Source organism: Falco biarmicus, chromosome 1 (genome assembly GCF_023638135.1).
Source record: "Falco biarmicus isolate bFalBia1 chromosome 1, bFalBia1.pri, whole genome shotgun sequence".
NCBI lineage: Eukaryota > Metazoa > Chordata > Aves > Falconiformes > Falconidae > Falco > Falco biarmicus.
This window is the reverse complement of record NC_079288.1, coordinates 76,186,538-76,202,618: the sequence shown is the minus strand read 5'-3', so window position 1 is coordinate 76,202,618 and position 16,081 is coordinate 76,186,538. Positions and strand designations below refer to the sequence as shown.

The window sequence follows — 16,081 nt, the reverse complement described above, 5'->3', positions numbered from 1 at the left end:
CTTCTTTTGATCCATTGGGTTCTGTGGCTGTCAAAGCAAGGGCTGTTTTTCCATCTATTATTACAAATGCATTTGGGGTAAATCTCTTCTGCAACTCTCTATTCCCTTGATTGTTTACATCAATACAAGTGTTATTGTTTTAATTTTTCTAAATCTAACGAAAGGATGAATTTTCAGTGGTGCATTTTCTTTATGATCCTCAGTAGGCGATAAGTTTCTTTCTCAGTGGAGATTTAGATCACATCAGGAAATGCAGTCTGTTTCAAGTATTTTCTGCTTTTCTGGCAGGAGAATGGAATATTTAATTTCATTATTCAGCATAAGGTTATTCATTTCATGCAATGAAGGAAAATTCATCAATATTGTCTTCAGCATCCAGAAAAATGATACTCTACCGTGGCTGTTTCACATACTCTATTTATATTTTATATCTTTCTCATCACTCAGCAATTATTCATCTCTCTGCTGAGAGGTAAAATTCATGTATTGAGTTACTATAATTTCTCTGAACTCTGAAAGTGATTCAGTCACTGAAAGCAATTGCTTTTACTTAAAGATATTTCTTGAGACAGATTTACCAGATACAAATAACCAAATAAGGGTTATTTTTTCCAGTTTATTTTCAAGAAATATTTAGTGATGCTTTATAAAATGGGTAAGTCAATGTTGCTACATCTTAACATTCATTGCGCTAATATTAATCAGGATGGATTCTTAGAGATGAATGCAAATGTGATAGTGCAAGTAAGTGGGAATGCAGTTGAAATGCAACATTAATTCATTCCCGGTTGTTATTAAATGTCACAAGATATTCATAGTTTTGCTGATATTTTCTTTTTTAAATCACTCTGTGTAAAAAAAAAAAAAAAAAAAAAAAAAAAAGGCATCACTATGATGTATTTGTCTGTACAAACTCATCAAGATAATTATTCTGAATCTTTTGTATTATGTTTTATTTCATTGTAGCATCCCAGATCTGCATTTTTGGGAAAGATCAAAGTATAGAATGTAAAGGTGGTGATAGACTGTACTGCATTCCCACAGAAATCAATCAAAGGTCTTCCAGTTGGGAAGCAGGCACAGTGGGAACAGAAACAGGCTTAGTATCATGATATGTGATTCCTCTTGCCATCAGTAAAACAGATTTTCTCATTTATCTTGTCCTCTGAGATGTTTAAATTTTGAACATCAGCTGATTCAAATTTTATGTTCAGGGAATCCAGGCACAGAGATGATTTGTGTTTAGTGCACTGAACTAGGACTCAGTAGATCTGAATTTGTTCTGTCATGCATTTCCCATGTGATCTTATGCAAATCCTTTATTGCCTCTCGCATAGCCTCGTCAATAAAGTAGGGTAATGTTACTCTTCTTCTTGTTCGAAGGATTTGTTAACATTTGGATGGCTTATCTACAGTGGATTGCTGAGGGCCGTATGAAAATGTACAATCTTATTTAAATGTACTACTTTACATATATATCCCTTTCATTTTATGTTTCTGCATCTACTCTTCTTACGGCCCCCTCATGGGACTTTTTCTTTCATTCTTTTCTTTATAAGCAATATTCCACAGGCTGGCCTTCTCCTCCAAATACACGCCAATCGGGTCTGGGGTTTTAGGCTCATCAAGGCAGGTAATATGTATGGGTGGATATATAAGTGCTAGAGAGGCAGTATGTGAGCTGTACTCTGTGTGGATAATTTTTGGTTATCCAGCTGACAGGTTTGTGCTTGGGAAACTAGATCTTTGATGTATTTTTTTTTCCAGATATGTTCACTTAAATGACAGATCTACAATTCTCTGACACTAGAAATTCATATTGATTTCAGTAGTGAGCATCATTCATACAAAACCCCAAGAATGCAGTTTCAGATGCTTTTTTCACAAGTATTCAAATAGCACAATCAATACTGCCCACAATTTTGTTTTTAGAAAGGAGGTTATATTAGTATATATTCACACAAAACTATTTACATAAGTGCTTCTGTGTTTGCCACATTTGCCTTTGCAAGAGAAGTACATTCATTGTTTGAGGCTTTTAACTTAAGCTATGTGTATTTTTTAGCTTAATTTGCATGGTCATAAAAGCCAGTGAGCTTTTACTGAAGTGAGCAGATCTGAGCTGTGCATTGTTCCCTATCAATCAGTATTATCTGCGACAGAGCAGTGATTTCAATAGCAACTACAGGAGATATAGCTACCTGCTCTTTGTTACTTTTAATGAAGGTGAGAATTCTATATCCCCTGGAATACTGTTTCTTTGATGTCTCTGCACAGTATGGGCACATGTTGACCCACTAATAGCATCTGCTGTAAAACCATTGGTATCTAGTGGCTCTTTGGCATAGAAGGGGCAGGTATGGAAATTTAAAAACACCCTACTGCCGAACAAATGGGTACATCTTTATCTAAAAGTGTTAAATCTATGGACATTTACATGCTTCTTTCAAGAAGGCAGTAGGAGTCATGGTTTACCTGTGAACAACTGCATTTTCCTTAATGAAACTTCCATTCAGATATTGTAGATATAAAGCCAGCCAATATGGAAGACCTGACGGAAGTGATTACAGCCTCTGAGTTCCATCCCCATCACTGCAATCTCTTTGTCTACAGCAGCAGCAAAGGATCCCTGAGACTCTGTGACATGAGGGCATCAGCCCTCTGTGACAAACATTCCAAGCGTAAGTCCTTGCTTCATTGAGCCCCAGATGTCATTAAATTCTTATTATCCATGGACAGCATGTATATGTGTGCATACCTCAGCGTATTAGCTTCTCTGTTGCAGGCACACTTGAAAATAAAACATCAAAAGGAAGAAAATTTTCTCATCTATACAAGTATTACCTATGAACTTGATAAGTCATGTCTGTGACTGGTTGCCCTTGTGGTTCTTACTGTAGGAACCAGTGAAGAACCCACAACTCTCTAGCAAAAGAGAGACGATTCCTTTCAAATGAAATATCAGAGGGCTGGGGGAGGTATTTCAAGTAGATAAGCATACTGTTTGAATACACCACTGCTGTTCTAAATACTGCAGCAAGTAAATTTTGACATTCAAATAGCATTCAAAATTTTGAATCCATTTTCTGGATTAAAAAATATCAGCATCATCCCTAAAAATTTAGTGCAGCGTTCCCTGTATGTACTTTTTCAATAGTGTGTCTGTAAATACAGATACAGAGGAAATAAGTAATTGGGGGAGGGGGACACGAGGGACAGGGAAGATACTGTGTTAGTATGGAAGGTGTCATCTGTCCTAAAGTGATTTTATGTAGCATGTGAGACTTTGAGATGGACCCACCAATTCATGACAGTTCACATCTGAAACTTGCATAAGAACAAGAAAGCAAAGTGTTAAAACCATGGGACTGTCTGTGTTCTCAAAGGATGAAGGAAAATGCATGTTCCTAATGTTTTACTATATTGGATCATAGTCTAGATAAAAGAGAATATGGTTCTTCCCACCAGTAATCTGGCAAGTCTAGCCACTTTGCCTTGTGCAGACCACCTCTTTATTACTGATCTTCTGAGACTGAAAACCACCAGACAAAGGTATTGGCTGGTATCTATGAGGAGCTGAGAACCTGGTGATTGAACTGTGGTTGCTCTGCTTTAGCCACCTTCGAGGCTGGGGCTTCCAGGACACTTCTGTCTCACAGAATTGGGTCTTTAGTTTCTTTTGCAATGTTGAAACACTGGAAAGGAAATTCAAGAGAAATCCTCTTAGTGCCAGAGCCACATAAGAGGTTTGATACCCTTCTTGAACCTTTTGAGCTAGGCAGATCTTATTAGTAGGGCAGGAGAGGAGGAAGAAAACATTTGAATATTTAAGTGAGATACAAGTAGTGCACAGATTTAGCACATAGCTATTTTTTTAACTGAAGTAAATGTAGTTAAGAGCCTATGACTAGGCCTTTTGGCCACAAGGAGAAGTGCACATGCTCAGAACCTCTTAGGATGTGGTCTCCTATTACAGAAAACAACCTTTCAGGACCATTTCCTAAGCAGAGGAGTGGTTTACCTTTGTTAGCTATATCCTCTTGTGCTTGTAGGGGGAATTCTATGACATGAAGTGAAATATGAGCATGACACAGTCTAGCACATCGCTGTTGAGTTATCTTGTCCCACTTAATTGTTTTGTTCCATAATGCTTTCCTTTCTTCCTGCTAATAAGGCCTCTGTACCCCTGTAACTCAGTGCCAAATGCCAATCATAACTTATTAAACAACAATACAGTAAGCCTGGATGAAAGAAGGCATTTTGTGCCAGAAGGGAATGCAAGGTCTCATGGTCATTGATTAAACCCCATTTTCCAGATCTGTGAGTTAGAAAATAGTCATTTAATGTAGCATTGCTGCACTGAACTCAAGTCAAGCTCATTGAGAGGCTGAGTGTGTATAATACAAAATTGATACAGCCATGGTAGAACTGCGAAGTGTTAAGAGAAATAGGCCCATGTAGTGCTGACTGGAGTGGTTTGAGTATAGCTCTCAGAGGCAAGAAAAACTAATTATATAAAGCCCATAGCAACCTGAAAGAATATATAATAAATAAACAATCAGTCAGCAAAATCAAATATTTGCACGATTGCCTCTCCAGTATCTTTACTGTGCATCAGATTCCTCTCTACAGTTGCTTTACACGTGCTATATGTTCATGATCAGTACTCTATTCTCCTAGCTCAGCTCACCTTTCAATCTTTCCTCATAACTAACTTCACTTCTGAACCAAAACAGCTACAACTATAGTCACTGTAACCTCTCATGTTCTGCAATGCAACCCTATTTTCTCAATTCAGTCTAACATCGCTATTTCAGATGCTGTTCCGATGTTGTAATGGTGTGCCTATTTTTAGGGATAAAAGATACAATGTAAAACTTAGAAAAAATACCTGGATGCGAAGCATATGAACTTTTTGGTCTACTCCTTTTTCAGGCCCTTTGTTATCCAAATCTCTGTGGCTTGGTTGAAGTTGGTTGCAGCTTTTGGGGGAAGGGCCCTTCTGTTATTACAAGTCTAGAGAGTGCCGTGAATAATTACTGTGTCATACTGTATAAATAAATTACATATTAGTATGTATAGTGTGACTGGCACAAGATGTTAATAAACTACAGTGTTCTTGAAGAATTCTGGTTTGCTAAGCTCACTGGCAAAATCTGTTTGTTTGGCAGTAGTGATAGCAACACTACAAGGTTTCCCTTAGAAATCTTTTATGGCTCTGATGTGGAAGAGACAAGAGACTTCTTCCATATCTACTCATCCTTGATGCCTATGCTGAGATTTATTAGCAAGCTGCCAATTTGTGTGATGAGTTGTAATGGGGACCTCTGTCCCTTAGAAAAATTATCTCAGAACCAAATCTATCCATAAGGCATTGAAAAAATATGAGGTCTGTAGCTGAATGTTAAATGGTCATTGAGATACCGATAAGGTGTGATAAAAATGTGTTGTTTTTCTAATAGACTACCTGAAACTGCTTCTTAGAACACCTCTTTAATAGATCATGCAATGCTGAGTGAGCAACCAGAAGCAAAGCATATGTGGCCATTACAAATGGATATCCAGGAAAGCCCAATCTGTAACCATAGGGGAGATAAGTACGTAATAGTGTTCTGTATTATTATCAGACTTTCCAAGTAGTGGGACATAATTCGATCAAAATATTCTGGAGAGGAGGTGAAAAAAAGAGATTAATATTTCTGCTTATTTAGAATATTGCAGGGATGGGAATATGGAAGAAGGTGTCCTTGCAGTCCATGGGGTTATAGGTGAAGATTTAAAACAGGTATGAAAGTCAGACTCAAGCAGGAAGAAATAGGGGATTAATTTAAATAATCTGGAAGCTTTCATCTAAATAACATATGTGGCAAAATACCCAAAGGTCATCCTTGAGGTGTTATTCAGGCAACGTGCATGGCAATGCAGCGTAGAAAGAAGTCAGTATATGGGAAATGTGTGACAGCAGCAGAACAAGGGAAACTAGCAGCTGCAAAAGTATTCTTATTAGAGCAGTTAGCTGGGAACATCCAAGAAATAAAAGAAATACCCCCCACCCCGGATACCACAAATTCTCATGCAAGGGATTCAGGTGAAAAGGAAGAAAAGTGTGAGGGTACTGTTGCAGTAAGAGCATCCGGACTGGAAAATACTTCAGCAGTACAATATGCAACTGTCCAATTAGCAAATAGTTGCTAATTTGGTTTTGATCTTTTCTTGCTAATATTCTGTTCAGAGCTCCTTATAAATGTGCATGGAGATAACATTCTTCCAAACAACTTGCAGACCAGATAGAGACCTTGTTTCAACAGATCATCTAGTAAAGCAGTCAGCTAAAGAAAACTGAGCTTGAGCATGTGACGTTGGAAAAAATGAAGAAAAATGAAGAGCTTTTTCAGTAATTAATCAGAATTATTAAATTCAGTATTAAGTGGTAAATAGGAACTGTATAGTTATGAAACATGGAAATTTAAATCACTGGAATATAACTCCTATTGATATTCCATGTAATAGCCTTAATATATTAAAGTCATTGCACACTTCTGAAGTTGTAATTTGTTTAAATTCCATATGTTGCTTTAAGGATTTTTTTTAGTGTTAATTTCTTAATACGTATTTGTAGGCTAAACCCCTGTTTCTAATTATCCATTACCCTTGTGCAAAATTTACAACAAAACACTTCAAGGAAAGAGGAGCTGCAGTTTCAGGTTTATTGTTCCATGTGCCATGGTGGTCTTCAAAATACAGACCTTTAGGCTGCATAATGCAGTTAGCCTCTGTCTCTGTTAGTTCATGCTTTCCGTCCTCCATACAGACTTCATAAGCTTCTGACATCTGGGTCTGTAGCAGGAGCCATTTAAAGCCCCCCTCCCTTTGACTGAAGAAGCATTTGTAGATGTCCTAACAGCTGTCTTCTCTGGACTCTCCCTGAAAGGGACAAAGCAACTCAGCTGGTGCCTTCCCGATTCCATGGCATAGGTAATCAATATCTGAAAAGTATAAAATGATCTATGGAGCAATGCAGAGTGAATTTGGCATTTGGTTTGTGACCCAAAGATGCCACCCAAAGTCCTTTTCCACGTTTTTATTTTAAATCCAGGCATGAAAGAAATGCCAGCCCTTCCCCAAGGATAAGTACCACTATTCTGTCAGTCTGGCATGTAACTCAGTTCGGTTATCTTCTGGGTTTTTTGAGATTACCTTTGATTTTAAACTTCAGAATTCAGAACTGTGGAAGCAGCCAAAACAGAAATCAAGGATAATCTACTTCAACATGTTGAATTTTTCAAAATAGATGAATTATATATACCAGTCATTTAAAGGAGGTTGGCATTTCAGACAAGACAGCTTTCAGACCTCTAGCTGAATATGGATTATCTTTCATTTGCAACAGAGAACAACCAGATGCACAAAAAGGCCTGTGACAGACTATCCCTGCTGGATTTGCTAATTAATATTGACCTTTCCAAATGAATGACAGCTATTGTATGACTGGAAAAGAGACAACTTGTTTTTCTTCAGTGTAAGCGTTACATCTAAAGTACGCTTTTTATTTCTGCATCTGGTCTCATGTCAGGCTATCATCTGAGAAAGAGACAGTCTCCATTCTCCTTTGTGCATTGAGAGGCCACTGTCAAAGTAATGTCCACTTCAGGCAAAATCTGCAAGGTTTCATGTGACAGGAGTGAAACTTATCTAAGCTTCCGTAATGATTTGACTCTGTGCTTCAGTAAAGGCTTGTTCTGCTTATCCTAATTCTGGATTTATTTTGTAAGCATGCACTACAAAGGCATATATTCATTGGTGATTTTATATCCCCAATGAAAAAATGTGCCTGTATTCTGATAATTTTGTAATTATGACTGTCACTAAAGATCTGTTACTACAATTTCACGCATGCTAAACTAGATCCTGGAAGGGATCCTTCCTTGTGCAGGAATCCCATTGAAATTTGGTAGAACATTGCCTTTAGCATGGCTGTAAAGCTTCCATTCTGTGCAGTTTGGATGAATGTATAATAAAGACATTTAAAACATGGCTAATTAAAATTCAGAAGTGTTCATACAGAAATGCAATTATGTCTATGTAATATTTCCTCCAGTTGTGCAAGATATGTTAAAATTAAATCAGAGGAAGGAAAAAACCTGATTTGTGTATTCCTAGCTATCAAATCGTAAGAGGAAAGAGAAAAGCCTGAAGCAATGGTAAATGATTTATGATTGAAGAGGTGTTTCATTAACCCCTCTTCCCCAACCACACACAGATAAAACAAATAATTGCTGTAAGAATGCTTTAATTATTCAGTCTATTAAAATCCCTGTCTTGTTTGCTTAATTTTGTAATAGCAACAAATGCTGCTTTTCAATGTCTTCAACATTATTCTTTCAAGATCCTGTTTCACTAGGGGGAAAAAATCCCCACTTATCACTCACCTTACTTATCAAGTTTGGAAAGACTTACGCATGGATTTGGCTATAGAGAAGTAGTAGTTTTATGTCTCATTAACTCCATGGGATTGCTCACAATGCACGGCATTAAACACGCACATAAGTTATTGTGAGACCGAGGTTTAAAGAGGCTTGATCTTTTAGATTAGCTTTGTGGTTTTTCACTTCCTTGCTCTCTTTAGCAGCATTTCTCTTTATTAACAAACTCACTGGCTAAGTTACATTAATAAAAGCAACTCTGTAGTGAAGCTCCCACCCACTGATCTTTAGCTATTGATCTGCCTTTCCCTTTCAAGCACTAATGCACTATCCCTTGTGGTTTGTGACAGGCTGCAACAACTCACTGCAGATGGTAAAACAGATTCTTAAATATTGATTGGCTCTGCTTTTAAAAGCCATACTCTCTAGAGGTATTGATGAGAAGCCTAGTTTTAATATTGTGTCATTGGATAAAGGAATGCTTTATGGTAGGTGGTATTTCAGTGTGTGGTGTGGAGGTAACTTCAGAAGCTTGCTTCTACTCAATGAAGACGATGTGTAAGTGACCAGGGCACGAGGAGAGATGCTCTCTAAATTATAAAAAAACAAATAGAAAATTGACATACAAAAAGATACTGCTTTTTCAGTTTAAAACAGTATAAGCAAATACAGGCTATGGTAATATCAAATGCTAAATAGTGTGTTTAGTTGTTTTACTGTATAAGTCATGAAGTATATTGTGTTTTAGATTGCTTATGAACGTAGAATCAAAAATTTCTACACTTGTAGAACCCTTTAAATTAGTGGAGACCATGAAGGCAGGATTGTCACGTTAGCAGAACGTCCTGATCTTGGAAGAAAATTTCTGAAGGAGGTGAATGTAAGAGCGGATTGGCTTAATAGAAAACAGTAAAACATTCAGAGATAGTGAAAGATAAGTAAATAGTAATAGTAAATCAAACAAGTATCATAAATAATGAAGGTAAAAGGCATGAATGGACATGAATTTCAAAGAGAGCTTTGCAGTTGGTCTTGATTCACTTAGAGTGAACTCAGGAACTCTTTTGTAATGAAATCCTAAAGTGTATTTTAACAGTGCATAATAATGACTATACCCGGGAGAACAGAGGTCCTTCTAGCCCAGTATTCTGGCTCTGATAGTGGGCAGTAGCGATGTTAACAGGAAATACAAGAACAGAGCAAATGTATAATTTTTAGCCTCTGCACTTTGCAGTTGGAAACTTGGGGTTCATAGACTTTAACGAGAGTGAACTTACTGCATTTAACAATACTCAAATGCATGTTTGTGGGGTTTTTTTCTTGAACTTGTGCAGTTACTTTTGAACATGTGTATAGTTTTTACTATTGGCAATATCTTTCAGTAAAGTCTTTAGCAGCTTAATTAGGAATAGGATGAAGAACCATCCGCTCTGTGCTTACCCTTTCCTAGTTTCACTTGATGACCCCTATTTGTTGATTGGAAGAGACAGTGTACAAAGTGAACTGTCGTTCCCTATTCATCCTTTCCATGCCACTTTTAATCACAAACCCCTCAGTCTTTCCTAGGCTGAGACACCCCAGTCTATTTAGTCGCTCCCTGCATGGAAGTCATTTGATACTTGTGGTTGTTGTTATTGCCCATTTTTGTGTCTTCTTGAGACCTCTACCACATTAGAGATAAGACCAAAACTTCACATAGTTCAAGATGTGAGCACATCTTGAATTAAATGGCACACACACACCCCACCCCACCCCATGCTTTCTGTATTGAACGATATGAACAACTATCATGGAGTTGAAAAAATGAATGTGATTAGTATTTTTATATAAATTCAGTGATATTTAGGGTTTTTATACTAAACCTTATGGAATATGTGTGGTGGAGCAAATCACAGCTGTCCTCGGGGATGGTGCTAATTTACCATCTAAACGTATTAGAGTGCAGTTGAATTGTAGGATTTTTAGCTTAGGATCATGTTTTGTGAGAAATATTTGATTAGTATAGCCATGTATTTCAGGAAAAAAAGTTTAGAAGTGTTTATGTAGCAGCTATAAGGAGAGCATATTGGTTTTGTTCCTTTTGCAAGTTGCTGTGGCTGGTCTGTCAAGATGGGTGAAATTCCATACATTTCCAAGTACTGTTTTCTAGTAGGTTTTATTCAGGTATCACAGCCATTTTCATTTGGGATCTAAAATAAAAGAGAGACTTAAATTAGAGGATAATTTTTTTGGCTTGGAACATCTGTTTTCTGTTTTCATGAAATTTAAAGCCCGCTGGGAGTTTACCTGATCCACTACTAGTATTTCACATCCAGTTGAAATACACCTGTTGTGTGTGTACCTGTATAACTCAGAGGTTGTCTGTAGTAAGTCCTTAATTCAGCCTAGCTGCAGACTCTTTGCATGCTTGGATAATAAAAAAGAAAATTATTTTCCCTCTCTCGTTCTAGCATTTTTGCTGACTGACCTCTACAGTCCTCTCCCTCCTCATTAACCCCACTGCCTCTTTTTCCAGTGTTGCCAAAACTGTCTTCACCCATTTGTAGCTGTGACCCTTGAACAGGAATCCAATGATTTTCTGCACCCATTTTTGGTCTTCGGAGGGAGGGAGAGAGTTATTTCATGGTGCAGGATTTCCTAGAACTGAAATCTAAGTAACAACACTTAAATGCTATAAAACCAGAAGTTTTCAGGACAGGAAACTGTAAGCCATATCCTAGAAAGAAAGCTTTAATAAGATATTATTTGTTCAGACATAGAAAGAAAATAGCTTTGTTTTTCTGCTATAGGGAATGACTATTTAAAACTGCTTACAATTTTATCCTATGAATGATGGAATTTCTTACCAAATCTGTGGAGCTGATAAACTTTCATCTTCAAGTTTTCCCTGGTTTGGTTTTTGTTTCCCCCTAGATAATCACAGATTCTACAATATATGTAAGCATCATTCATCTTTGCTTTTCTTGTTAAATATATTTGGCTTTGTAATAGCAAAAAGTTGGGTTTATCCATAGTTCTGCTATTGGTCAGCAGTAACAGAAATTTTCAAGGTTCATACCTTTATGCCTTAAGGAGTACACAGTGTTAGCATCAAGAGGCTTCTTCCTTGCTAATTCTCGGTTTCTCTTTGTTTTGTTTACTGATATTTAACAGTAGACCCTTGCAGTTATCATGAAGTGCTCAGACCACAATAACAAAATTTTACCAAAGTTTGTACGCTGTTTTGCTCTCTTAAAAGCAATGAAAGATTTTTTTAACTGAATAATTCACTTACAAATTCTGACTGAAAGTGAAAAGTAGCTCCAGATAAACTTTCATTATTTTAGGTAGCTTTTCTAACCCCTGCCCCGTATTACCTCAGATACTGTTACTGCTTTCCCTTTAAATAGATAATTCTTTTTTCTGTTTTTAAAAATTTTACTTGTGTTTGTATTTTGGAACTATTTGTCTTGCAACACTGCTGCAGGTGCTTGTGTTTTTACTTCATCCAGGCAAAAGTGTGAAGGTAAGAGGAAAAGAAGTGGAAGGAATGTTGAAAATTCAGCTGAGGAATTCCTGAAGGTCCTATATTATAATGCAGAGATTCGTGCATACTCCTTGTTGCGATGATTTTGGGAGGAATACAGGATTTTGTATGCTGTATTGGATTGTGACACTGCACCCACCATATGAGCCATTTTTAGCACTATGATTATTTTTTAAAGTTCACATATACCAGAATTTACACCCTGCAATGATTAAAGCTCTGCCCAGCAAATAAAATATTAATTTTCCGTGGTTCTGGCATCTGGAGAATACCAATGACTCCATAAAAAAATGTGCATCTTTGGAGATAGGACAGCAAAAGAGAAAAACCTTTTAGGTGAACCTTGGGGTTTATGTTTTATGAGGCTGAGTTATTCTTGGCTATTGTTGGGGTAATTGTTAGTTACATTCTACTCACTGTTTTTCGGTGGAGTGCACACAGTAATGCTGTTTGATTTATCACTTTCCTGTGTTCTTAGCTGTTCAATATCCCTCTTTCACAATTACATATTAGAGAAACTGGAATATCATACAGCAGTGAAAGGTAGCTCGCAAAGCTGAAGAGGAAGGCAGTATCGGTGGCTACCAGGTCTCTCTCCAGACCATTATAGTGGGATTTCAAAGCATGCCCTCACCCTCACGGCCCTTGCAGTTTGTGTGGTGTGTGTTGAGTGGAGTGAGACATTCCAGTCTCCTCATTATCAGATTTTTTTGGCAATTAATGTAAAACTGAGAAACAGCATGTATAAGAAAGGTTACACTCACATGCGTAGCTCTAAATTTTGTCAATCATTAGTTCTTGTTTAGAAATGAATTTGAAGATTAGTTTGGGTGGGGTGTTTTTGTGTTTTGTTTTGGGTTTTTTTGTTTTGTTTTTTTTTTTTTTTTTAATTGGATGTGTCTTGTCCAAAATGTATAGCTTTCAAGTTTGTGGAATCACAGCAATATTAAAGTAAGTGGTAAGTTGCAGTGGCAGCAGCTATGACACCCAGAGTGCAGCTCACTGACTTGAGAGCCACAGCGGTGTTAGTGGGAAGCGTGTACGCCACAAGCTTCTTAGCTACTGCCCAACATCTGCTTTTGTTTGGCTAGTGTCTAGACGGGAAGCTGAGTGAGATGGACCTTCCCACCCATTCTAGCTGTTCCTGGCCTTTTTTTTTTAACTTTAGACATCTGCATATATATCTGCGTCATAAATGCACACCTTAGAGATGCCTTTTCTGTCCTACTGATTCTAAGGGGAGTCTCTATGTCTACATTAGATTAGAAAAATTCAAGCAACACTGAAAAAAAATTTTTTACAAGATGTGAGAGTTTATTTTTCAGCAGATGGCAGTTCCTTTTGAGAAAGAAGCAGCATATTTTTATGCTGATGATTTTCTTCAAAATTTAGGAAAACAGTGCTCTGGCAAGTATCCTTCATACAATCCATCCTTCTTTCTGAAGTCTGGACTTCTTTGAAACACTACCCTGTTTTCTAACTTGTGAGCAGGAAGCTGCACAGAAACGGGCTGAGGATTTTTATTTCCCTAAGCAGACTTCCCAGCTTATCCATGTATCTCCTAATGGAGTAAGGGGTGGGAATGATGTCTTCCTTGAAGGCTTCTCTCCAGCACTAGCTGTACTCAGAGATATGCTCAGTTTCCCTCTGTAATCCCATGGTATTTCTCTGTTCTGTAGTGCTATTGTCAAGGTCATATCTAAATCTAGCAGTGTCAGGTGAAAGCTCAGCACACCCCACCATTTGCAACTCCTGTGTTCCATTAGTTTGCAACTAGACAGGTAGCTTTGTGTCTTTGATAAAATTAGTACTGTGAAGATTATCAAGAACATGGTTTTCAAGAAACTTAAATACCCTTCTTCATGGCAAAAGTTGGTTATTAAGAAGTTAGTCAAGAAATTAGTCAAATAGTATGATGAATTTGTAACCTAATCTCAATAAAGTTCTGATTCCAAGTCCTGATCAAACAAGTTTTATTTCAATATAGAAAAGTAGGCTAGATTTCAGGTCTCCTGGTTTGAGTGCTGATTGCCCCCTGGCATAAGAGCAGCCTCCAAAAGCAAAGTCTAAACTGTAATGAACAGAAAATGTGTTTCCAGTGCAGGCTGGCAAACCTGGTTTTGTGAACAGTGGGCTAGTACATGTTTTCTCCTATAAGCTTGAAGAGGCCAGGGTTGAATTTGAATTGCTTGTCCAAACTGAACTCCAAGTCACGTGTCTGTCACTGCTGTTCAGTCACCAATTACTCAACTTGTATTAGAAACTGAATGAAGGTTATGCTTTCTTGCAGTGTATCCATAACCTTATGTTGATGCTAAACCAGAAATAGCTAAGGCCCAAGAACGCTGTGTCTCACCTTCATTTTCTGAGCCCAATGCCTTGTTTTGGTTGCTCAGGCATATGTTGCTAAGCTTTCTCTAGCACTGGGAACTGCTGGTAATTTCCTGTAACAATTTTCCTGTCCTGGTTATACTGACTATAGGAGCTATATGCAAAAAATTGCTGCTACTAATTATTTCTACTAGTCTATTTTTCTGTAGTGATATGAAGGTTTCATGCCTGCATTGGTTTCTGCAGTTAATTGATCTAAGTCTTTCTAATACTTACTGTGGTAAGGATGGAAAAGCAACAAACCGTGCAGATAAAGGATTAAATAGTTTAATCTCATTAATTAACAAAATACAGAGTATCCAGGTGCAAATATTACTCTTCTAATCATGGGAACAAGACACATAGATCCAAGAAGATATATCTCAGCTATAAATGAAGGTGTAGTTCAGTTAGGGTGGTGGTGCGCTTTTTTTTTTTTTTTCTTTCCTTATTTTAATAGCAACTTCACATCATAATTAGGAGGATGAAATTCATGCCAGCCAAGAACATAGTTTGGACAGATTAAGGGGAAGAGGTATAAGAAACGATAATTGCTTTGTGCTCATCAGAATTCTGTTGAAAATCTGACAGGATAATTACAAAATACCTGCTTTGCAGAATGTCTAGGCAAATTTTTGAAGAGCTATTTAAAGTTGTTCGTTTACAATCTGTCTGAAAAGAAAAGTTTTTTTCACCCTTTTTGAAGTAGTTCATTACCATTTAGATGTGTGGTACATGTTCAAATATAGACCTTATTCTCATGTGCACGCCTGGCTGCATTCTACTGCCCACCCCCAAAGAAAATTGCCTGTAATTTTTTGCATTACCCCACTTACTTCGCCCACATGCTCACCCTTAACTTTCAGTAGAACATTATTTCACCTGATGGAAACTGTAACCTTGTTGCTTTCAACAGTCTGAATCATAGTCATAGATAAATTAATTGAGAGAGGAATGTTCCAGTGGACTACACAAAAACTCTGTTTTGACTGACAGTAAAAAGTTGTTCTACTTTCAGCACATTTTCATGTCTCATATCATAGCTTTTCTTCACCTGCTTTTGAAACTTGAAAATGACACTCACCAAATTGCCAGTTTTCAAAGAATATTCTAGACACGGGTGCCAAAACCCTACTGATTTTGCTGAGAACTGAAAGACTCAGAAAGCCTGACTTTCTACTGAGGTTCACCATATAAAGTCATTTGGAACACGGGGCCACAGATACCTGCAGGAGAACAACAGAGGTGCTCTAGGCACCTGGTAGGCAGGGCTAGAGTAAATGCTGGCTTTCTGGGGAAGAATGAAGAGAACTTGGTGATTAGTGGACTTGCAGCAGATGAAGTAGAGCACACTAATACCAGTTTTTTTGAGTTCCTGCAATTCAATGTGAGTTATCCAGTATCATTAGTATGTGCAATTGAACAGGGATGACCAGTCTCCCAGCTACAGGAGCTGGAGTTCCCTGTATGGAGGTACTGTAAGCAGTATTTCACCAGCACAGACAATGAGGTTAGTGCTTTCCAGAAATTTCAGCAACTGCATATCAGCTAAGTAGTTCATGTGTCCACATGGTAAATCACTGTCTTTTTTCTGCTGACCTCAGGAAGAGGTAATCACAATTTGCAGTTGCTTTTCAGAATTCGCGTGTTTAGTCTCAGACGCCTTCAGACATGACCAGTGAGTAGCCTGCAGACTGGCCAGCTGGTTCTGGCAAGCAGGGCAGGCTTTGAGTTAGCACTTCTCCTGGGAATGCCAAAACTG

At 37.7% G+C, this 16,081-nt stretch overlaps 1 protein-coding gene across 8 annotated transcripts in view; it reads left to right on the top strand.

Annotated features, from left to right (window-relative positions):
- PPP2R2C (protein phosphatase 2 regulatory subunit Bgamma) overlaps nucleotides 1–16,081 on the top strand; it is a 207,442-nt gene that overhangs the window by 169,795 nt on the left and 21,566 nt on the right. For all 8 annotated transcript variants that reach the window (XM_056360902.1, XM_056360930.1, XM_056360919.1 and 5 more), the window contains one exon: nucleotides 2,517–2,681. In XM_056360902.1, coding sequence (XP_056216877.1) covers nucleotides 2,517–2,681 — 165 coding nt within the window. The remainder of the gene's footprint in view (nucleotides 1–2,516; nucleotides 2,682–16,081) is intronic.